This window comes from Oncorhynchus gorbuscha, linkage group LG03 (assembly GCF_021184085.1).
Source record: "Oncorhynchus gorbuscha isolate QuinsamMale2020 ecotype Even-year linkage group LG03, OgorEven_v1.0, whole genome shotgun sequence".
NCBI lineage: Eukaryota > Metazoa > Chordata > Actinopteri > Salmoniformes > Salmonidae > Oncorhynchus > Oncorhynchus gorbuscha.
Window position 1 is genome coordinate 41,805,856 of NC_060175.1, and position 25,263 is coordinate 41,831,118.

The following is a 25,263-nucleotide window of genomic DNA, read 5'->3' on the forward strand; positions in this document are numbered from 1 at the left end:
GTTTACAGTTATTAACGCGCAACGGCATCACTGTTATCAACTTTGACTGGATTAGAATTATAAAACTTCAGAGTCAGAGAACTGCGGGGAGAATCATCCTCTGTGCTTTCTCTGTCAAAGGTGTATGATGCTGACAGAAGAGAGCACAGCTATAAGCAAAGCTTCTTACCCACCGTTCAGCCCTCATCACAACAGTCGTTAAGCCCCATATAAAGGTGACTGCGGCTCGTCGCTATGGAGACTAGACGATACCAGAATTTTGACTTCGACACCGATGCCAGGTTTAGTATCACAATACTCGATACATCATGATACTCGATATCAAAGCGATACCGAAACGATAAAACAATCCTACGGCAAAAAAATAACGCATATTAGCCAAAGTCACAGAATGGTACTTGATCCAGACAGATAAACTCAGCTACTGCTCTATTCAATGCCATTACATTTGATTTTTTTTACATCAACATTTTTCAGAGAGAGTCATGTATGCATTAATTCATCAATTATACAGTCATACAATCAATAAGACTTTTTTTACCAATCTAACTACATAATGGTCATAATTTATTTGAATGGTAAATCTTTATTGATAAACTGGATAAATCAAGACGTAGCCTAGGCCTATCCACAATACAGGTAAATGCATATTCAATAGGTGTGCATGCAATGAGTTATTGAGCTTGTTATGGCTGATTTTATGGGGCTACAGATGACAATATCTTTCCCATACATTTGGGATTTATTTTATTGTACTGATCAACTAAATTTGCATAGAAGTAGCTCAGCTGAATACATTAAGCTGTACAACTGACTAGGTATCCCCCTTTCCCTTTCTTTTTTCTTTTATAGAAAATATGTCTCTTTAACCAGTAATGATAATAGGATCATCTTTGGGACAGACATGATAGACAGGCTTGATCCATGAGACACATTTGACAGAAGTTCAAAAAGTAAAATATTATAGTACCAAACCGCTTATTGGTCATAGTATGGATATAGTTAGTATGCCAAAAGCTCCCGGATGTCGTAATAAATTCACCAAAATATGAAGTATACACGCAGATGACACTATTTCCGTACTTTAGGGCCAATAATGCAATTCTTCTGCAAATGGGCGTGGCTTCACAGTGTTTTCAGATTTGAAGAAAATGGCGGAAAATATGCAGCCGAAGTACAATGAGAGAAGAAACAAATTCATTGCTTTAACTAATTATGACAAATGTTAAGAAAATGTTGAGCAATGTAATACAGTAATGACTTTTCAAATAAATTACCATACACGTTATGTTAGCTGACAATTTGTTCGCTATGCTGTCCTTACGAACCACGTAGCATATCATTACAGCAGTATGTACCGGTATGTTAGTTGGCTACTTATACATCAAACATGCCAGTATATTAACTATAGGCTATCTAACTACCCAACGTTTATTGACTTGATTATTCCCGTCATTCTTAGCTTAGTTAAATGCTATAGTCGTTGTGCATTCTCAATGGACATTCGGGTGCTTTCGTAAATTTGCTCCAGCTATCTACTCCAATTTCAGAGCCCTCTCGTCTGAGTGTACTAGAACCCAGAATAATGAATTTACGAGCGCTCAAACGCCATTGAATATGGCCGGTGTCAGTAAACGTCGGCAAAAAGGTGTAATTAAATTTGCCAGCAGCACAGATACAGTCACCAATGCTCTGGATAACATGAAAACTGCCTAACCAGCTCTGATAGGGTGAGTAAAATGGTCAGAGTGGTCTCATTTGTGTCTGGAAGTAGCTAGCAAGCTATCCAACATTAGCTTGGGTGCTTGACTGCTGTTGTAAAGTCAGAACGCTCAAATCAACCCTACTCCTCGGCTCAAGCGTCCAGTGTGCACTCCGAGAGCGAAACGCTCTGAATTTAGAAACAGACAATCTGACAATGCTCTGAATTTATGAGCACACTCTAGCACTCCACATTGAATTTAAGAACAAGCGCAAAGTCGGAAAATGTCTAAGTAGTCATTTGTTATGCTAACTAGCCAGCAAGAGGTTGCAAAGCAGCAGCATCAACTTCCGGTAGCCAGGCAAAGAGCTAGTACGCTCAACTGAAAACATACTGTTCGTTTACAGTATACTAAAATTAACTAATAGTATATAGAATGTAGTATATACTCATTAAATATGTAGTATACAGTATGTTAGTGTGGGTATTCGAACACAGCTAGAGTAAAACAAACGTAAAAAAAAACAGAGATTCCTTAATTAATTATCGTACTTTTCTCTTGAAAATCTATGAATGAGCAGGGAACCCTTATGCACTATTCATCCACTCTACAAGAAGCTGATGGCAAATAAAACCCTGTGGCTGGGTCTCGTTTGAAACTGATTACAAGAAGAAGAGGAGAAAGAACCTGTCAAATCTTTTTTATTTTCCTTTATAGATGGGCAGTAGACTTCACCTGGAACAGAATCCAGACATCACTGTCAAAAGATACCAACAACTCTGCACAAACCAAATCATCAACATGTAGCTTTAAAGTCAAGCAACACTGGCTTCTAGTTCTGGCTCTGAAAAGGGGCTGTGAGGTTAATAAGCCTTTCTCTCGTTTCTCGGGTGGGACATCCGTTTTTGGGAAAATCTAGGAAATACTAAACTCAGCAAAAAAATAAAATGTCCCTTTTTCAGGACCCTGTCTTTCAAAGATAATTCGTAAAAATCAAAATAACTTCACAGATCTTCATTGTAAAGGCCATTGTAAAGGGATTCCCATACTTGTTCAATTAGCCATAAAGAATGACTAAACATGCACCTGTGGAACGGTCATTAAGACACAAACAGGTAGGCAATTAAGGTCACAGTTATGAAAACCAGTTATGGACAATAAAAACACCAAAAGAAAGATGCCCAGGGTCCCTGCTCATCTGGGTGAACGTGCCTTAGGCATGATGCAAGGAGGCATGAGAACTGCAGATGTGGCCAGGGCAATAAATTGCAATGTCCATACTGTTAGACGCCTAAGACAGTGCTACAAGGAGACAGGACGGACAGGTGATCGTCCTCGCAGTGGCAGACCACGTGTAACAACACCCGCAGAGGATCGGTACATCCGAACACCTGCGGGACAGATACTTAATGGTAACAGCGGACCGAGTTACAACAGAAATGCACAATCCCTCCATCAGTGCTCAGACTGTCTGCAATAGGCTGAAAGTGGCTGTACTGAGGGCCTGGCCTGTAGGCCTGTTGTAAGGCAGGTTCTCAACAGACATCACCGGCAACAACGTCTCCTATGGGCACAAACCCACCATCGGTAACATCTCACAGCAAGAACTGACAAATCTGGTGTAGTCCATGAGGAGGAGATGCACTGCAGTACTTAATGCAGCTGGTGGCCACACCAGATACTGACTGTTACTTTTGATTCCTCCCCCCCTTTGTTCAGGGACACATTATTAAATGTCTGTTAGTACATTTACATTACATTTAAGTCATTTAGCAGACGCTCTTATCCAGAGCGACTTACAAATTGGTCACGTGTCTGTGGAACTTGTTCAGTATGTTAGTCACGTGTCTGTGGAACTTGTTCAGTATGTCTCAGTTGTTGAATCTTTCTATGTTCATGCAAATATTTACACGTGTTAGCTTTGCTGAAAATAAACGCAGTTGACAGTGAGAGGACGTTTCTTTTTTTGCTAAGTTTATATCCGGTCTAAGGCGTATGGTTTTCTCTCAATAGAAAAACAAGACTTGTAGTGTAACTTTTTGTTCGAATTCAAGAAAAAAACTGCCAAATCTAAAGCCTTACACTTTGATGTCAACCCGGGTTGGGCTGGCCTTGGTGGGCTAGCTCAAATTGCGTTTCCATTGAATCCAGAATAGAGAAATTATGTTCCAAGCTAGCCAATGTGACTGTGCAGCTAGCTTTGCTAGCTAGCTAGAAATTGTAGAAAAAAGTTGGACTACAACTATACATACGCAACATGCAATCTGGTTTCCGAGCTGGTCATGGGTGCACCTCAGCCACGCTCAAGGTCCTAAACGATATCATAACCACCATCGGTAAAAGACAGTACTGTGCAGCCATCCTCATCGACCTGGTCAAGGCTTTCGACTCTGTCAATCATCGCATTCTTATCGGGAGACTCAATATCCTTGGCTTCTCAAATGGCTGCCTCGCATGCTTCACCAACTACTTCTCAGATGGAGTTCAGTGTGTCAAATCAGAGGGCCTGTTGTCCGGAACTCTGGCAGTCTCTATGGGAGTGCCACAGGGTTCAATTCTCTGTATATATCAATGATGTCACTCTTGCTGCTGGTGATTCTCTGATCCACCTCTACGCAGATGACACCATTCTGTATACATCTGGTCCTTATTTGGACACTGTGCTAACAAATCTCCAAACGAGTTTCAACGCCATATAACTCTCCTTCCGTGTCCTTCAACTGCTTTTAAATGCTAGTAAAACTAAGTGCATGCTCTTCAACCGATTGCTGACCGCACCATCCCGCCTGACTAGCATCACTACTCTGGACGGTTCTGACCTAGAATATATGGACAACTATAAATACCTAGGTGTCTGATTAGACTGTAAACTCTCCGTCCAGACTCACATCGCCAATCCAAAATGAAATGTAGAATCGACTTCCTATTTCGCAACAAAGCCTCCTTCACTCATGCCGTCAGTTATACCCTCCTAAAACGGACTATCCTACCGATCCTTGACTTCGGTGATGTAATTTACAAAATAGCCCCCAACACTCCACTCAGCAAACTGGATGTGGTCTATCACAGTGCCATCCGTTTGGTCACCAAAGCCCCATATAGTACCCACCAATGCGATCTGTATGCTCTCGTTGGCAGGCCCTCACTACATATCTGTCGCCAAACCCACTGGCTCCAGGTCATCTATAAGTTTTTGCTAGGTAAAGCCCCGCCTTATCTCAGCTCACTGGTCACCATAGCAACACCCACCTGTAGCACACACTCCAGCAGGTATATTGCACTGGTCATCCCCAAAGCCAACACTTCCTTTGGCCGCCTCTCCTTCCAGGTCTCTGCTGCCAATGATCTCTGAAGCTGGAGTCTTATATCTCCCTCTCTAACTTTAAGCATCAGCTGTCAGAGCAGCTTACCGATCACTGTACCTGTACACAGCCAATCTGTAAATAGCACACCCAATTACCTCATCCCCATATCATTACTTACCCTCTTGCTCTTTTGCACCCAGTACCTCTACTTGCACATCATCATCTGCAAATATACAGTGGGGCAAAAAAGTATTTAGTCAGCCAACAATTGTGCAGGTTCCCCCACTTAAAAAGATGTGAGAGGCCTGTAATTTTCATCATAGGTACACTTCAACTATGACAGACAAAATGAGAGAAAAAAATCCAGAAAATCACATTGTAGGATTTTTAATGTATTTATTTGCAAATTATGGTGGAAAATAAGTATTTGGTCAATAACAAAAGAGAACTTGTTCGCAACTGGCCTACCTGTTTAAAGGTGAAAGGTGAAAATAAAATTAAAATAAATGTAAAGTGTTGGTCCCATGTTTTATGAGCTGAAATAAATTATCCCTGAAATGTTCCATAAGCACAAAAAGCTTATTTCTCTAAAATGTTTGTTTACATTTAACAGGTGTGGCATATCAAGAAGCTGATTAAACAGCATGATCATTACACAGGTGCACGTTGTGCTGAGGACAATATCAGGCCACTCTAAAATGGGCTGTTTTGTCATACAACACAATGCCACAGATGTGTCAAGTTTAGAGGGAGCAGACAATTGGTATGCTGACTGCAGAAATGTCCACGAGAACTGTTGCCAGGCAAATTAATGTTAATTTATCTACCATAAGCCGCCTCCAACGTCATTTTAGAGAATTTGGCAGTACGTCCAACCGGCCTCACAACCGCAGACCACGTGTAACCACGCCAGCCCAGGAACTCCACATCTAGCTTCTTCACCTGCGGGATTGTCTGAGACCAGCCACCCAGACAACTGATGAAACTGTGGGTTTGCACAACCAAAACATGTCTGCACAAACTGTCAGAAACCGTCTTCGGGAAACTCATCTGTGTGCTCGTCATCCTGACCAAGGTCTTGACCTGACCCCAGTTTGGCGTCATAACTGACTTCAGTGGGCAAAGGCTCACATTCGGTGGCTACTGGCACGCTGGAGAAGTGTGCCCTTCACGGATTAATCTCGGTTTCAACTGTACCGAGCAGATGGCAGACAGCGTGTATGGTGTCATGTGGGCGAGCTAGCTAAACTGTTAGTGTCATCGCTAGCACAGGCTAGCAGGCTATCTAGCTAGCTTAATTCCTAAATTTGCTTGCCATGGCATTGCTACTAGCTAGCAGGCTAACCAAACACACAAGATGACAGGTTTTTGTGTGTACTCCCACACCTCCCAGAATGGGTGAAAACGTGCATTGGTAATGAAATCGTACTTCCTTGTGTTATAACATAAGTTTTACAAAGGCAAATATGAGTATTTATGTTCTGAATTGTTCAGTGGGGTCTTTCTCTAACATATAATTAACACAATATCCAAAAAGTTGGATTTCGTAACCTAAAACATCTGATAATAAACACCGAGCTCTGCAGGTTTCTCATCTTTTGAGGATTCATGTATACCAATCATTAACATTACATGAGCTGAATTAAATGTAAAAGGCTTTGAAAACAAAAATAATGGTATATGCTCAGTGCTCTGTTGACATTTCACAGAGATACGCTTGTTTTTGTGAGAAATATTAGAAAAATAACTAAAATGTGAAAATTCTACATGTCTTGTCTCAAAATCGACATCCATCTTCGCTCTATATTGTTTTATGTCCTGCGGATACGAGAAGAATTTCTGGTCATCCTACAGGGGTAAAAACTCCAGAAACTTTTGAATGCATTATGATAGAGTAGTGCAAAAACATGTGAAGAATAGAACTATGTTGGTAATTCGTGTCATGTCTGACTACTGCAGTATTGCTTGTCCATATGCTAGCTAACAGCAACAAACCGGACGAGCTAAACTTGAACGCATCTAGCAGAGATTAGATTCTCATTAGTTAACTAACGTTAGTTATGGTATAACTATAAAGCATTATGTTTACTGTTAATGTTTTGAAATAACATGATATATTTATTTAATTGTATACCGTATATTCTGAACAAAAACATGAACTAGTCATTATCTGGTGTGACCACCATTTGCCCCGTGCAACACAGCACATCTCATTCACATAGAGTTGATCAGGCTGTTAATTGTGGCCTGTGGAATGTTGTCCCACTCCTCTTCAAAGAGTGTGCGAAGTTGCTGGATATTGGCAGGAAATGGAACACGCTGTAGTACACATTGATCCAGAGCATCCCAAACATACTCAACGGGTGACATGTCAGGTGAGTGGGCAGGCCATGGAAGAACTGGAACAGTTTCAGCTTTCAGGAATTGTGTACAGATCCTTGAAACATAGGGCTGTGCATTATCATGCTGAAACATGAGAAATAAGAGAATGGGTGATCTTTTCACGGTACCTCCGTGTATTCAAATTGTCAGTGATAAAATGCAAGTGTGTTCGTTGTCCGTAGCTTATGCCTGCCCATACCACAACCCCACTGTGTTCACAACGTTGACATCAGCAAACCGCTTGCCCACATGACACCATACACGTGGTCTGTGATTGTGAGGCCGGTTGGACGCACTGCCAAATTCTCTAAAATGACATTGGAGGAGGTTTATGGTAGAGAAATGAACATTCAACTCTCTGGCAACAGCTCTGGTGGACATTTCATTGCTCATTAACAGGGATGTAAACAAATTTGTGCACACATTTTGAGAGAAATAAGCTTTATGTGCATTTGGAATATTTCTGGGATCTTTTATTTCAGCTCATGAAACATGGGACCAACACTTTACATGTTGTGTTTATATTTTTTGTCCAGTGTTCGTTTCATACATAGTCTTAGCAAGTTCTTTAGCAGCAAGCTAAGCCTTTTTACCTATAATATTTAGCTACCTAGCTAGCTAGCTTTGCAAACGTTAGCTTAGCTTTAGCTAGCTAGCATCAAGTGTGGACGATAGACGTAAAATGGCCATGTAGACGAAAAATGGTCATAAAAACATCTCTAGCTTAGTGTAGAAGAAAGACTGACGCTTATTTTAGATTGAAAAAATGGCATCCACCCTCTAAATCTCAGAGGAGAGCTCCCCCTTCTGGTCTTAAACTCCCTGGCAGCGGGGTCAGATGCCCCCCCCCCTCTTCACCACCCTCCCTCCTCTGCATCCCTCCCTCATACACACACACACAGAGGAGGGACTGAGATTGGAGATGGATCTGGAGCTAGAGCTGGTGGAAGCAGAGGGGGAATGTCATCCTACACCTGTAAGGCCCACTGCATGCAGCATTTCCTACAGTAAATCACAGCCGATGCACTTCTGCCAATAGTATCTAAATATACTGTTAAGCAATGATTTGCTTTACAGAACCTCCATATTTTCTGTAGTTTTGATCTGCTCTCATTACTAGCCTAACACTAATAGGATGCATAAATCTGCTCTCACTACTAACCTAACACGAATAGGATGCATAAGAGCTTACCTTTATCACGGGTAGGGATGCTTATTGACAGCACATTATCCAGCTAAATTAGACATCCTGTTTCTCACCTCCTTCCTCCTCAATCTGAGATAGCCTGACTGACTCTTCAGTCTTCAGACAGCTGTACACTGGCTTTGACACACGTTCAAGTGTGAGAAAAGCACACCACTCAACCCACACATCTGGCCCTGCATGCCGCCTTTAAACTGAGCACATATGTTTCCCTATGGCCACAGGCGCAATCACGTCTGCCAGACAACTGAGCAAAAGCCCTTTAAATCGTTTGGCACTGATAAAGTCCTAATGCAAAACAGAGTGACAGGTAATGCCTTTCTCTGGGGTGAGATTTCCACCCCACTTCTAAGCTATTAATATTTCACATTTGCATGAGGATGACAGGTGGAGGAAGAAAATACTGTTTCAAGGAGACTGAAACTGCTGTTTTCACTGAACAGACTTGGGACAGAAGGAGAGAAAGATGGCAGCCAACGTGCTGTTTTGAAGTGCAGATCCTTTTGTTCCCAGAGTGGGCCATTGAGAAGTGCCCTCCAGCTAGCCAACATGAGTGGGACACCAGAAAAGTTGTATACACTCCTTTTGTCGGATGAAGGATTAGATGCTGTGATTCTCGTGATTCTGTAAAACTAACCACAATTGGGCAATGTGGTTTGGCATCCAAACCCATATCTTCATCTTTCGTCTCTCCTTGAGTGGCATTCACTTTCTGAAATGCAGCACCTGAGATTCAAATGGAAACTTGGGTCAGAGTGCCAGTTACAGGGCAAGTAGTACTTAGTACCCAACTACAGGGCACGTAGTACTTTCCCAACTAACAATTATTCCAACTAAATTCCAACCTTGATTTTATTTAACATTCCAAGTACCCCAATGGGACGTTCCATGAAAGTTGAATTACTCATAAGTTAATGAACACAATTCCTTTGTCATTGTCAGAACATTTCTGGACATCAGAATTAACTAAAAGTGTTCAATAATGTTATCATCCAGCCAAATGACAATCTGATCGAAAGCTCCAGGAGATTGTTTTCAATTGAGTTACAGAAATGTTTTAGCTGCAAGGCTAGACTTCTTGAAATCATTATGAGGTTTGTAAGACCAGTAACGTGTCATATGTTGCTTAATAAATCAGGCATAGTCTAATTTAATTATTGATGCTGATGGAGATTCTAGTTGTACAGCTGTCTACTGCATGTCCAACATACACATTATTTGAAAAGAATCCTTAAGAGTTTGCAGCCAAAAGGCTTTGGCATCAATCAGACAAATACATTAGGAACATGATCCATTAACTGTGTTGAACTTGGAAATATACATTGTATTGTGTAAACTGTAGTCATAGATGAAGCTGAATAACAGAAACCACTAAACCACTTCATACCAGGTACATTTTAACCTTGACAGTGTTGTATCAATATTGTATATACCAAGTTGCCACAGTACTGTTCATGGGATGTCAAGACACCTCACATAACTGACATGTCTAATCTAATCCATAGGAAGCTGTTTTACTAAATAGGCTAAGTGTCATACATGGCTGTGTAGACAACACGTTTAAATTAGCTTTTCAAAAGAGGCTTTGAATATCTATGTCAAATGTCTCATTTCCCTGATCACTGAGAGTACTAACCTTAAGCCAGCTCGAATCCTCAATCTGATACTCTCAATCGAGCAGCAGAATCATTGTTGTCAAGTCTATTCAGTAACGTCAACATTCAGAAGAGTCTAGGGAAAGATAAGTCTGCAACTAAGGGGGCTGCTGAATCTTAGCCATATTACCAGTCTATATGTTGGTGATGTTTTCACCATGCAAGTCATTGTGCTATGTACGTCCCTTAATATTTCATCAGCCGCTCCATTTGCGCTTTAACTATGCAACAGTGGTTCCTCAACTCAGACTCACACTAGGCTGCAATGACACACAATTACACTGCATGGATAAAGCAACATATAATAATACCCTACAACAATGTTTAGATCATTTATATAACTGCATTTACATATCTACTAAAATGTATTGCCAGAGAGAGAGAGAGAGAGAGAGAGAGAGAGAGAGAGAGAGAGAGAGAGAGAGGGAGAGAGAGTATGTACTTATTTAAGGTCATTACAAAATGGGCATTGAAATTGGCAGTCTATCGCACAAATAGACAGATTCAGGGCCTGTTTGTCATTGCTTTTAAAAGCTTTCTGTGAAGACATATCCATCAACACTACTTCAACAGTATGTTTGGTAGACTGAGGCAGAAATCATACTTGGATCTGAAATAAACAAAACATACAACCAAGCATCATTGCAAAGTCTCAAATTATGTAGATGGTATACATATTTGATGAAAAATATATATTTTCATTGAGTCACTCACTATTCAGTGTGTGGTGACTAACCGACAAGTGTGAACGTTAGGTGACAAAATATGAGTTAAAAGAGCAGCTTTAATCCGGCCTTGTGTTCACACCTAGTCTAATCCTGCTCCAGGCCTCTTGACTTCCATGCTAACACCATCATGCCCAGAAAGCATTGTAGACAGGTGTTGAGTTAGTCATAAAGAGAGTGTGTGAGTGTAAGAGCGTATGTGTATATTTGTGAGTATGAACATAGGCGTGTTGAGTTTGTGCAAATGCCAGAAGCTTGTCTGTCCACAGGAAAACCACCATAAGATTTAGAATGTCTATTTCTAAAAAGTAGGACAGCTTACCATAAACACCAAGACCAAAAGGAAATACTTTTGCATAATCTATTGGTTTGTTGGTTTATGTTGTGGGCAGCAACGCTAAATCACATGACACTACAGTATTCAACCATGCTTCCCCATGCTCTTTGAGGCTAAGCATCATGCTGTAATAAAGTGAAGTAACATTCTGAGGTAACACTCTATGGAAAACAGTTGAATAGGTCCAGGGAGTTGTGCTGCTGCCAGAGTAAGGGTTTAAGCCTGGTACTCTCTGAGTCTCTACTCATTCCTCTTACTTGACAGCAGGGTTGTGTTCAGCCAGGGGTGGGAGGAGGAGGAGGAGGGGGGGGCTATAATGCTACCTATATGCCATCACTCAACGCAGTGGCAGGTACCGAGTGGGTTTAGCCAACCCCTCTGACATGCATCCTGTCAAAACTGTGCAGGGAAAGGGACGCAGGTCTAACCCCAAACATGTTTCTTCAATCACTCCAAGAGGCAGGCTTCCAACAGCAAGTCCATCAAGGGACATATACAGTCACTACACTTGCATGCAATTCATGCCACACAACACCAATGGCTTGTGAAAACATGTACTGTTTGGGAAGAGGCAAGGTTAAACTATTTAAAGTTAGATTTACATATGCAGGACTCTTGATAATGAAGCTCTGTTGAGACATGAGAAAATAATCTAATCATTATAGTTAAAAAATATAATTTAAAAAAAGCATATTTGTAAAGAGAAGTTAGCTCCACCTGTGTATGCTATGAAATTGATACACATACTGATTCGCTGAGGGGATTTCAAGAGAAAACATAAAATACACTGTCAGTTTTAATCAGACGTATGTGAGTGCTCTGTAAATAGCACAATGATGTGTCTCGATTCCAAAACAGTTGTTTCCTGTTTGTATGATATCCTTTTGTAAAAGCTTTCTGCAAGAGCTGTTCCCTCATCATTCAGTCCACAACTCAAAACGTAAGAGCCATGGCTGTTGTTAACTTAAAAAGGACTGATGGATGGTGGGTATAAGGGGTGCTCCACTGATATAAATGTCAGCTTGCGTTATCTACAGATAAAGTTGTTTGGTCCACATGAATAATAACATTCTACACATTTAACCATATCATATGACTTATTCATTTCATGTAACACTCTCGGCTGGATCGCTGCATTGATTTCACAGCCACAGCAGGCCTCCTGAGATTCTCGATGGATTTCCCAGCTGCCCTTCCAAATGATCCACTGTGAATACTATCTGAAATGTTGAGCCTGAGGAAGGTATTGAAAATAGTCATCACTCCTCAAATCCCTATATTGTGCTCCTGTTTCAGTGAGCTGTGTTACCTCTTGGCTACAATGATCCCTAGACATAGACATGGTTTCATCGAGCCCAGTGGACACGTATTGCTGTCTTTGGCTTCCCTCAAAACGTGGTGTGAGTTTTAGGGGTAGTGTTTCCTACAGGGTAGAAGTTAGAGTAAAATAACAATGAATACATGGTTGGAACAAGAGCACGACATGAATTTATGGCCTCAGTGGGAGTCATTACAACTGCACGTCTGACAGATCCTGCTGCCTATCGGCCTCATCCTGAACCTGCTTGCTAAGAGTTGATTATGCAAATGCACATGTGCTTACTTAGTTGAATAGAGTGTTTATCATACAAGCTATTAAAAGGGAAATTGTAATGACCCCTCATTGATGTTATCCTTATAATGTTGCTAAAGGTTAAATATTTGCTAAGCTTGTGCTATTGATTAGGGCTCTAATCCTTTGCAGATTGATGAGGGAGCTCCATATGTGGTTGTCTGGAGCAGTCTGAGAATTCTAAAAGGAGGTGATTACCTCAACCCACTATAATGACTTCCATTTCTGATTGTGTTAAAAAATATATGAGAATTCTTGGTAATTGCAGATCAAACTCAGCAATTCCAATCAATATGAATAGCTTTGCGGTAATAAATACAGGCAGAAAGAATAATAGTAACATTGAGAGAGAAAAAAAGAGAGAGACTCTCTTTAAGCTCCGATATGAATGACATGGAAGAAAAAGTCCAATCTGGAAAACTCTCTGAAGCCATCTTAAATCCTCAAAGCAAAACTGCCGTAAAGTCCATCACACCCCACCTGCCACCCCTAGGTAATGGTAAAACCCCTGTGCGCATACCAGGGCTAAGTCTGTGCAGAGAATTAGCCTCTCTGGCCTGGGGCAGTCCTGAGTAATTGGAATACAGCCGATTAACTGCTAAGAAGAAGTGCAATTACCACTCTGTCCATTTTAGCACTTTATTTCTCCCCTCCTGGCTGCTCTCGTCTCTTACTCTTCCAGGTTATCAAAATGGCCCCTGCTTCTTTAACTGTCTACAGTACAACACGCCTCTGTGGCCACATCTAACACGGTGTAATTTCAGCCAAGAGTTAGGTTGATACCCCTGATGTTACAGTACCTTTCACCAATCTGACTGTCTGAACTGTAGCTAACTGGAGCCCTTTGAGCATTTGAGAGGTTTTACAATTGACTTATGCTGTATCTGAATTAATCTGGGAACAACAAAACATTAGCTCCTGCTCTCTGAATGCAGTCAAGTCACAGCCACGGGCCAAATCAGTTCATTATCTCCGTTAATTCCCTTTGCACTAGGCTAATGCAATTAGATACCAACAAAAATCTTCCGTATCACACTTAATAACGGTTTTATAATAATGTTCTCTCTTTTTTTGCCTTTTAAATGTACTGTCCTTCGATTAGCTATCTATAATATCAGGTATTTGATTCCGAAAAATCAACAATTATTGCATGACCATAGGGGGAAGTTATCATGTGTGGTACATACGTAAATATTGAGCATTCAGTAGAGTCATTGAGTCTTCACAATAGAACTACATATTTACAGTAGGAACTAGAGTGCTGATCCCACAAGGCAACAACCCACAGTACATCTGCTCTACTGTACCATTACACATTGGTGCTCAACCTCCCTGTACAATAACTAAAGACAAGCTTCATCTGTTACAGGACACCAGGTCCTTCCCAGCTCACACTAATCAGATAAAACTCACGTCAGCTCACTGGAAATCATGTCAGGGTGCTCTGTCTGTACCAGAGAGTGAGACTGATAGGTCTGTTCTGGCAGGACAGGAGTAGTGGAGGACCTTTGTCTGTGTGTCTGCATATTGGCGCGGAGCAAAGCAGAACTGAGCAGCTCACCGTGGCTAGCCAGCCAGTGAGGGCGAGGGCAGGGGGGAGACCCAGTGTTAGTGTACTTCCCTCAAAGGAGAGGAAAACGACGACTCATGCTGGGCCCATTACTACCGACGGGGGCTGAAATCGGTCATATCTGCTGCAGCTTACATAGAGTCTAGCGAGCCCAGTCCCCACTGAGGGAGGCGTCACACTGCTGATATGGGGACAGAGAGAGAGGGGCAAGAGTGTGTGTGTGGGGGGGGCTAGAGAGAAAGAAAGAAAGAAAGAAAGAGAAAAACTGAGATATAGGAAAAGAGAAAGAGACAGAGAGAAAAACAAAAAGGCAGATGTCACGTGGGTCCAGAGGAACTGATATATGGGATGTGCAGCGCAGCAGAGGCAACGGTTCAGGTGGAAAAGGCTTCCCTTTGTGATGCAGATGACAGCGCAATCAGCCTTTCTTTGTCTCCGCCGATGGGCTCTGCTCCCAGGGACACTGAGAGCTAGACACTAATCCGTTGGGTTTGTGTTCTGTGGGCCCGTTCAGCGAGGCAGTGGCACAGTACCTGGGGTGTGTATGGAGGGCAGCTCGGAGACCAGGTCTGACCTCTCTCAGGATATGCTCCTCCTCACTTGGCTTGACACCAGCTGCATTTACCCTCTGAGCTCAATTCAAATGAAGGTATAGAAGCTGTGAGATTTATGCTTTCAAATATGCATAACAATGCAGGCAACAAGGAGGGAGCTCATCATCTTGAGTTTTTAGTGTAGCATGTGACATGCTGGGGATTTGTAATTTGTAAATCAAGAAGTTGTGATTGAAACATTTAAACTATATATTAACATTATCCTGAATCTAGGTTCCTGAACAATTGGTATAACAATGTTATACCTGTAAAGGTACACATTCGGTTGCTTTTGTAGTTTCTATTGAATTTATACAGTTCAAAATAACAAGATATAGTCCACAGGGATGAGGTACTGTCCAGAAACTGTGCTCCCATTGAATAAACTCCTTACCTCTGTGTAGCAACCCTAACATCATTAGCTGAACTAATTATCAACCACATTCTGTTTGACATTCAGTGTTGAGAGGTATGAAGCTTGGAAGATAATAGAATTATATCCAACATGATAATTATACCTATCTGTCTCAGAAATTATGCATTCAATCTGACTAATCTTCAATATACAGTGCCCTCCACTATTTTTTGGCCTTTATTTAACTAGGCAAGTCAGTTAGGAACAAATTCTTATTTACAATGACGGCCTACCCCGGCCAAACCCTAACGATGGTGGGCCAATTGTGCGCCGCCCTATGGGACTCCCAATCACAGCCGGTTGTGATACAGCCTGGAATCAACCAAGGGTCTGTAGTGACGCCTCAAGCACTGAGATGCAGTGCCTTAGACCGCTGCGCCACTCGGGAGCCCCCCAAATAATATTGGCACCTTTGGTAAATATGAGACAAAATGGCTGAGAAAAAAATATATTTGCTGTTTATCCTCTACTTTCATTCAAATTATTCACAAATATCAAACCTTTAACTGAAGTAAAATTATTGAAAAAATACCAGTGAAATAAATGCTTTTCTCCAAAACATCTGTCACAATTATTACTTCCTGTTCCACTGGGGTATAAATATGAGGTGACACACAGGCTAAGTTCCCAAGGTCATCCATCACTATGGGAAAGACCCGAGAAAATAGCAATGATGTGCGACAAAAGGTTGTTGAGCTGGACAAATCAGGAAATGGTTAGAAGAAAATAACGGTTGAAAATGCCCATTTCCACTATCAGGTCAATACTTAAGAAGTTTAAAGCAACTGGAGATGTTACCGATCAGCCTGGAAGAGGACGTTTGTCTATATTGACCACACGCACAGTGAGGAGGATGGTTCGAGTGGCCAAAAAATCTCCAAGGATGACAACTGGAGACGTTAGTTGGGTCTTGGGGTCAGAAAGTATCCAAAACCGGGTTCTATGGTCAGATGAGACCAAAATAGAGCTTTTTGGAAACAAACACCAGAGGTGGGTTTGGCGTATTCAGAAAGATAGCCATACAAAAAAGTACATCATCCCCACTATGAAGTATGGTGGTGGATTTTTGATGATGTGGGACTGTTTTTCTTGCAAAGGCCCTGGTCAACTTGTTAAGATACGTGGTATCATGGACTCCATCAAGTACCAGCAGATATTAAATCAAAACCTGACTACGTCTGCTAGAAAGCTTAAACGGGGCGGTGGTTGGATCTCCCAACAGGACAATGATCCAAAGCACACCTCAAAATCAACACAAAAATGGTTCAGAGCGTCTGCTAAATGACTTAAATGTATATGTAAATGTTCACTGACGACAGAATCAAGGTTTTAACATGGCCATCCCAATCCCCTGACCTAAACCCCATAGAAAGCATGTGGGATGAGCAGAAGAGGAGAGTCCACAAGTGTGGACCTCAGAATCTGAAGGATCTGGAGAGATTCTGTATGGGGGAATGGTCTCAGATCCCTTGCCATGTGTTTTCCAAACTCTTTACGCACTATAGGAGAAGACTCAGAGCTGATATCTGTTATCTTGGCAAAGGAAAAAATGTTTGTTTTATGATTAAAATGTATTATTTCTTTCAATTATTTTACTTTAATTAAAGGTTAGATTTTTGTGAATATTTTGAATGAAAGACCAAGAGGATAAACAATAAAGAAAAATATTTCACAGCCTGTTTTGCTCATATTTACCAAGGGTGCCAATATTAGTGCAGGGCACTGCAAGCCCTAACAGTGCCATACAATTTTAGGTTGAAAAAAGGGGGCATTAGTCATAGTGTCTAGATTGTCTCACTTTTAGACAAAACACATTTTCTGACAACAGGCTAAAACAATTATAGCCCTAGGGTAGAAAAACACACCTATACTTTAACCACTGCTAGAAAAACAAAACCCAAGACCAATAATTCAAGTGATCCTCAGTGAAGAATACATTTACATTTTTACATTTAAGTCATTTAGCAGACGCTCTTATCCAGAGCGACTTACAAATTTAATGTAAAGTATAGGTGCTCAATTGTCCACATTCCACAGTACCTCTAGTGTTGACAAACCTGTTGGTGTTGAAATTCTACACTTAGAACTATTCAATTGTTTCCAACTGAGCTTATGTTGTGCACAGTTAACCGTTCTGAGGCAAGCCATAAAAAAGCATATTGGGAATAGTCAAATTAAATTGTATTAGTCACATGCACCGAATACAACAGGTGTAGTAGACCTTACAGTGAATTGCTTACTTACGAGCCCCTAACCAACAATGCCGTTTCAAAGAAGTACAGATAAGAATAAGATATAAAAGCAACAAGTAATTAAAGAGCAGCAGTAAAATAAAAATAACAAGCGAGACTATATACAGGGGGGGTATCGATACAGAGTCAATGTGCGCGGGCACCGGTCAGTTGAGGTAGTATGTACATGTAGGTAGAGTTGTTAAAGTGACTATGCACAGATGACAACAGAGAGTAGCAGTGGTGTAAAGAGGGGGTGGGGGGGGGGGAGCACTGGAAATAGTCTGGGTAGCCATTTTACTAGATGTTCAGGAGTCTTACGGCTTGGGGGTAGAAACTGTTTAGAAGCCTCTTGGTCCTAGACTTGGCGCTCCGGTACCGCTTACCGTGCGGTAGCAGAGAGAATAGTCTATGACTAGGGTGGCTGGAGTCTTTGACAATTTTTAGGGCCTTCCTCTGACACCGCCTGATATAGTCCTGGATGGCAGGAAGCTTGGCTCCAGTGATGTATCCCAGTAAGGAACTTGAAGCTTTCAACCTCCTCCACTGCAGCCCAGTCGATGAGAATGGGGGCGTGCTCGGTCCTCTTTTTCCTGTTGTCCACAATCGTCTCCTTTGCCTTAATTACGTTTAGGGAGAGGTTGAAAATAAATGTTTCCATCTAAACAAGGTTTCATGTAAACTAAAGAAATATCAAAGTATGACTATAAATCAACAGTTGTTGCTTGGAATTATTTTAATCTAGCAATATACTGAAATAAAAAAATATATATATTTTTTTAATGGTATGTTACCAAAGGGGGCAGGCTCTTTCTGACTGGCTCTTGATGAACAAATAGTAGAGTGAACATGGATGGAGAATGAGGCATTGATACATGCACGTAACAAAAGACAGCAGTTCAACATTTTGCCACAATGATGTCATCCCATGCAGAGAGAACACGTTTTTGTGAAACTGGCATCCCCTCTCGCCATCGGCCAACATCTCTGAGCTCCTCGGATACCCTGGCATTAAACCCATCCTCAAGGTAGCCTATGGATGTCCCCGAAATGTGACACGCAACCTCAAGTGAAACAACTGGTACCAGCACTAATTGAAATTTAGCATGCAAAGTGACAATGCCTGGGCCCTGGGCAGCATGGATTAGGTCTTGAATAGAGGCAGATTCTGTTAAAGTCTACTGTGGTGGTTGGTGTACAGACGAGCTCCCTGCATCTGCTCATTGGGTAGACTAAGAAAACACAGGACTGTGTATGGTTGCTCACTTGACCTTGATTTAATCCCATTTTAGGGCCCTCCTCTCATAGGCTTTTGTTACTATTTCAAAAACCATAATGCCTCCATGTTAGGCTAACACTTCTAGTCCCCACACAAGTACAAATTAAATGGGACTTGTGAATTCACATTTGAAAGCAGGTTTATATGAATTTGACAAACTCAAAATGCAAATGTTCATAACTCTCTTCAAACAACACACAACAAAAAAATACATTTTAGGATAAAACAGAGTAACAAAGAATGAAATACTGAAAGCACTTTGTTTTCTCTCAGGTTTCCACTGTAACCTATTGGAGGAGGCAACTGCATTATGGCAGACAAACCTCTGGGGCTGCTTACTATCTCTAAGGGTGTTTTCACGTAAGAAATTTGTGACTATTCTACAGAATACATTTTGCTTTCACAAGACCTGAAAATAACCGTTTCATGGTACGATTAGCAAGACGCACCTTCTACATGACGTTAACAAGCTAGCTTGTTTACAACGGGCAAAAGAGTACAATACCTGGTACTCAGGATTTGTTTCAGCTAGGGTTCATTTGTATTTCACACATGCTTTATTGTGAGGATCAGGTTACCAAACGTTCCAGGATCCTGATCATAAGGGGATATCTGAAAGCGCCCTAAGATATCGCTCTGACATTTTCACTAGATACTAACAAAAAACAACTCCCTTCCTTAGATATGTAATCTGGGACACCAAGTTCTTTAACAGTGCCTCATCCATGGTGTCATCTCTACAACTGTCAGTTATCTAAACCCACAAATTATTGAGGCACGAGTTAGAGAGGTGGTGGAATATACTGTTGACTGTTTGTGCAATTTTAAATGTTGTGCGACGATTGAATTGAAATAAAAATCATGTTTTCACACTGAATTAAATGGCTTCACTTTGTTACAATTATCTTAACTCCACAAAATAGCTAGTCAAATAAACCGTGTTTATTCAAACTTTGGTTAGTTAATTTTACAGTCCATTATTTACCCAGTATTTACCCAGTCCAGAGATAGGAGAAGGGTAATAAGACACTCAATCAGAGAGCCAAAGGTCTGGTACAGCCAAAAGCTTTGTGGTTAACTAATTCAATCAATGACTGACTAGATTTTATAATACTATGCCTGACCTTAAATAGCACAAAGAGTGAATGGACTTACACATACTTTCATGATAACACTTTATGACAGCTCTGGTAAGATTTGCAAGATAAATGTTGTTTTGTTGTTGTTGTTGTTGATGATGATGCGCTCCATAGATACACCTGGTATGATGTAAGTAATGCACCTGCAGCTGATGCAAAGCTAAACAGAATGAGAAGATAAATACACAAGCCTGCCTGGCTCTGCTGGAATAACAGGAGTTATCTTACAAAGCACCTCGATTCCATTTATTACAGCTTGCCTTCAAAAATGTCCCATAGGCCTACCGAGAAGATTTCATATCAACAGGGGCTTGCATTAAATCCACAATTCATGGTATTTTAGCCCAACAGCATCCCTGTCTTTTGGTTTAAAAGATAACTAGCTACATCACTCTCAAAATGTAACCACTCCGAAATCCATATACGAAGGTATGGTTGTTAGAGCTGTTGTAATGAGTATGATGGGAGACAGAGTGCTGGTTTCAAGTGCAGCAGGTGTTTATTTAGTAAAGGACCACGGGAGGAGGTAGGTAGCAGGGTCCAGGGACAGGCAGAAGGTCATACACAGGGACTCCAACAAGGTAACAGTACAGGCAGGGAAAAAGGCTATAACATAGTCCAAGAGATCAGGCAAGAGGTTGATGACAGGAAATCTGATAGGCAAAAGTACAGGCAGGGAATAGGCAAAAAAACATAGCTAGTGAAGATGGCCAAAACTATGATACACAGGAGGACTAATACGGGAAAAAACAGAGCTCCGAATAGAAAGATGTATCAAAACAGACAATACCTCACAATGATGGGGTGCAAAGAACTGAACTAAATAGTGTGTGTAAATGACATACAGGTGTGTGAACAGGTGATCAGGATTCAGGTGATTGGGATCTGGAGAGTGAGCTGTGTTCATGGGATCTATGTGTTTGATAGTGTGAGCTGGAAAGTGGGCTGGAAAGTGAGCTGCGTTCAGAGGATGTATGTGTTTGAGAGTGTGAGTTGGAAGCAGACTTTACAGCTGTAGCTGAAAGAATATCACCTGTCATTAATAGAAAGTTCACCTGCTATGCCCAAGAAACGCTAAACAAAAGATAAAACATAAAATAATCTATGTTGTCCAAATACATTGAAAGATACGTAGGGCTAAATAATTAGCCTAACATAAACATAAAAGTATAGCTATTTGTATTCTCTTCAATTGCTAGGCTATACAATTACGGTAGATATACATACTTATTAGCTAGCTATTAAAATTATACATCAAAACACCCCAAAACATCTGTTTTTTTTTTAAAAATCACGATGAAATATAACCAACATTAGGCTTGATCTCAGAGATGTGCCGGAATGACTATGGGTGTACTTGGACGTTAATTTTTATAAAACCCGACAGAAGAACCTTCGCCAAAGCAACCATGTTCTGACATCAGAGCCGTCAATACGATTTACTTCAACGTTCCTCTCTGTCTCGTGTTGTTTTTTTAAATTAATGCTGCAGTGACCTCTTTTTCAACTCTCAATGTTTCATACGTGGCCTACTCCTGCAACTTCATTGGATGATCAGCTAGGGTGATACAAAGGGTAAAATGGGGGGCCTGTGATGGGTTGGAGATGAGACCAACCAGTCACGATACTGAAATACAATAAACATAACAAGCGTTGCTGGCTAATATTGCTTGAGAAATATGGGTTCGGCAGTCAATACTTTTATCTTCAGTGATGTTGAATAGTAATGAATGACTATTCAATTACGTAAACAGAAACATGAAAATGAGTAACTATTAGCCTAATTGTCTCTCCAGAAAGAAAACAGCATTTTCTTCCATGCAACCTTTGTCTGAACGTTCAAATATTTGTATTACATTGTAAATGACCAAGAAATAAATGTATTCTGAAAGAGAAAAGCAAAAAAATAGCTTCATTAATGACATATATTGCTTGCGACACAAATAAAATAGAAAACTCTTGATAAAATAGGCCTACCAAATGACATCATAATATGTGTATTAGCCTGCCACATTGCACAATACGAAACAAAGGCCTGTTTTTTATTGCGGTTTATAAATATATTTTGCAGTCTCATACATCATCTAGCCACGTTTGCATTCCAGAAAGAGAAAACAGCATGCCACTCTATTCAACGCAATTGGTTGAAATACATTGGTCTGTTATTATTTGTCATGAAGCATCTTCTATCCTACCGTCTGTGGTTCCACCTCACTCATGACCCTAGAGCCCGGAGACTGCTAACAGAGAAGAACTCCATTCTATCACTAACCTTATAAAGGCAAACACCCATGAGCTTTTTCCATTCAAGCTTTATTTTTCATTTCAGGTGAAAACTATGATCTAACTCAAACCGGAACATGTATAGGAAGAGTCTGGCCTTAAATAATTTACCTCCAGTAACATGTAGAAAACAATCTTCACTGAATTAAGATATGTTTATATAGAAAACAAAATAATAAGAATGAAATTGAAATAATAATAATAATATCAATAATATTAATTAATGATAACAATATAGTTGTTATAACAATATAACATATAATTGAAAATATAGCAGCTCAGGGCAGGTTTCTATATATACACATAAAAAATATATATATATTTATATATAGTTGCTAGGTCACAAAGCCATTGTTTATAATATTCAAATTATTTAATAAATTGCGTATGAGTCTGGTTCCTAGACCTTGGGTCTTGCAAACAGTGTTTCTCTTATAGGTAAAATTATTATTTTGAATAAGGATAGAAAAAAATATTTCCAAATGCTAAGCATCATCAACTACTAATTACAGTAAATGTTAAAAATATACATATATGTTGGTATTAGATGACAAGCAAAGGCAACTACTATTTTCATTGAAAGAATGTAATCAGACAACTAAAACTTGTAGTTGTAAAAATATAGCATTTTACAATTATTATGTATAAATGTTGAGTGTGAAAATTCTTATGCTCAGACACAGAGGCCTAAAAACTACCATAGCGTCGGGCCAGTAACCGAAAATGACGCTGTGGTTTGAATCTCTGAGCCGACTAGGTGAAAACTCTGTCGATGTGCCCTTGAGCAAGGCACTAAACCCGAATTGCTCTTGTAAGTTGCTCTGGATAAGAGCTTCTGCTAAATCACTAAAATGTAAGTATTGATTTATTTTGCCAGTGGGAACACAACATTGGATATGTGTATGGGCCTACCTACTCTACAACTATAAATGTCAACTGGAAAGTACAAATTCCCTGCCTATGTAACAATTTAGGCAACATCCTTTTCCAATATACCAGTTAAATTATATGCTGTTTGAAATATACCAAAGTTTTATTTATCAACTCTAAAGGACTAGCAAGGTATGTGGAGCACACATCTCTTCAAAAACGACTATAGGCTACAAGAAGATAGCATCCGCTTCTTATTCACTTGGTAGGCTAAGTACAGTAGGTTTTACAGCAGGGATCATCAATAGATTCAGCCGCATACCGATTTTTTCTTTAGGGTCAAGGCCAGAAAATAATTACAAAAAATATGGACAAAAAATTGACCACAAGAAGCCCAAACTGATAAAATATTTGACTAAAACAAAATGATTTCAACCCTTGTGCCTCTCTATTATGCGTGGGAATACTTGGGAGCAGATTTTCCAAATTAAAATCACTTGGAGCCGATTTCCTGATGTTTTTAAACTCTTTTATGTCTAACAATAAACATGTAAATACATCATATATAAAAAAATACATATATTTAGCTGAGAAAACTTTGGGTGCCAAATAAAACCACCCGCTGGCCGCCAGTTGGGGAACCCTGGTTTACAGAATGTATATATTTATGTTTGCAGGGAACGTATTTACATTGTGGTTGGTATCCTACCGGTATGTAAGAGGTAGGCTCTACTCATTCTAAACCGCCAACACTCATCCCTTCAAAAGCAAACACAAGACTCGTGTTCTGTGACAAATCATCACACCAAAATAGCACATTTACTGAAGTGTAGATAATCAACCTACCGCCCTATTTTCATCGTGCTTGGTGGTTAAACTTTGGTAGGTTACTGTAGCGCTCTGCTCTCAAGAAGTCTGTTCCATTGTGCCACTGAACACGCTGCTCATCATAATTCACAAGAGAAACCTGTGTGCTCCGGCCAGTGCACAGCACAACTAGATGCTTCCATTTCCAACAAAATGATTAAGCTATACAACAGATGCCTCATTAATCAAATACAGAACTGTCCATACTAGACACAATCATCTTCAGGAAATGTATCGCCTACAGACTGTTGTTGGTTGTTCATGCTGCTATTTTACAAATTGCAGACAAGAGGAAAATCCATGCTGCATTATAAAGTAGTCTAACGCGTTTACTTTGGTGTTGAAGGTTGAACTGTTTGAAATTATATAAACCTAGAGATGTATTGACTTGGCATGTATACAATGACATACAGTAGCCTAATAAACATTTGGTATGTCCTTCATAACAAACAATAACCTACGTTCGGTTACCTGAGAGGATGAGGGCATGTTGGGTGCAACCCTCATTAAAGCTATTGTTAATTATTTCAGTTCAAAAATCAAAGAAGCGGCTTGCCACAATGTAGTCCCCGGAACGTTCTGTGACAGAGGTGTGATTTTTTGTCGTTACAACCAGTCAACCACTCAACGTGCTGTGATCAGAAACTCTACAACCAGGTCGGCAAGACGTTTTTTAATGGAATTCAAACATGCTCTTACCTTCTACAGCTATAGCGGTGGGTATTATCCATAAAATCCATAGAATATCCATTATTGGTTTCTTTGGACGAAACTGTTAAAAGCCCAGACATTCAAATAAAATAAGTCCTGAAAGCCATTGACAGCGAATGCTGGCGGAGATGAGCGGACCTTCACCTTCAATAGAGTAAACCAGACGCCATAGAAAATAACTCAAATCTGAACCAAGTTTGGGCGAAACCAAAAACAGCAGACCAAGGGGTGCCGTGTATATTACAGCATTATCCACGCTAGGAAAATTGCTCCACATCTCAAATTTAGGACATGTGCATATTGCATATATATATGATTCAAACCCTAAAATATATCATAATAAGCCTAGGACTTTTGTTTACGCTTTTAGTTGTTGATCATG

The 25,263-nt window shown here is 40.4% G+C and overlaps 1 protein-coding gene across 6 annotated transcripts in view; it reads right to left on the reverse strand.

The window, feature by feature from the left end:
• LOC124031384 (ephrin type-B receptor 2) overlaps positions 1 to 25,038 on the reverse strand; it is a 149,632-nt gene extending 124,594 nt beyond the window's left edge. For all 6 annotated transcript variants that reach the window (XM_046342546.1, XM_046342545.1, XM_046342548.1 and 3 more), the window contains exon 1: positions 24,870 to 25,038. In XM_046342546.1, coding sequence (XP_046198502.1) covers positions 24,870 to 24,921 — 52 coding nt within the window. In that variant the 5' untranslated portion in view covers positions 24,922 to 25,038. The remainder of the gene's footprint in view (positions 1 to 24,869) is intronic.
• Between the last annotated feature and the right edge of the window lie 225 nt (positions 25,039 to 25,263).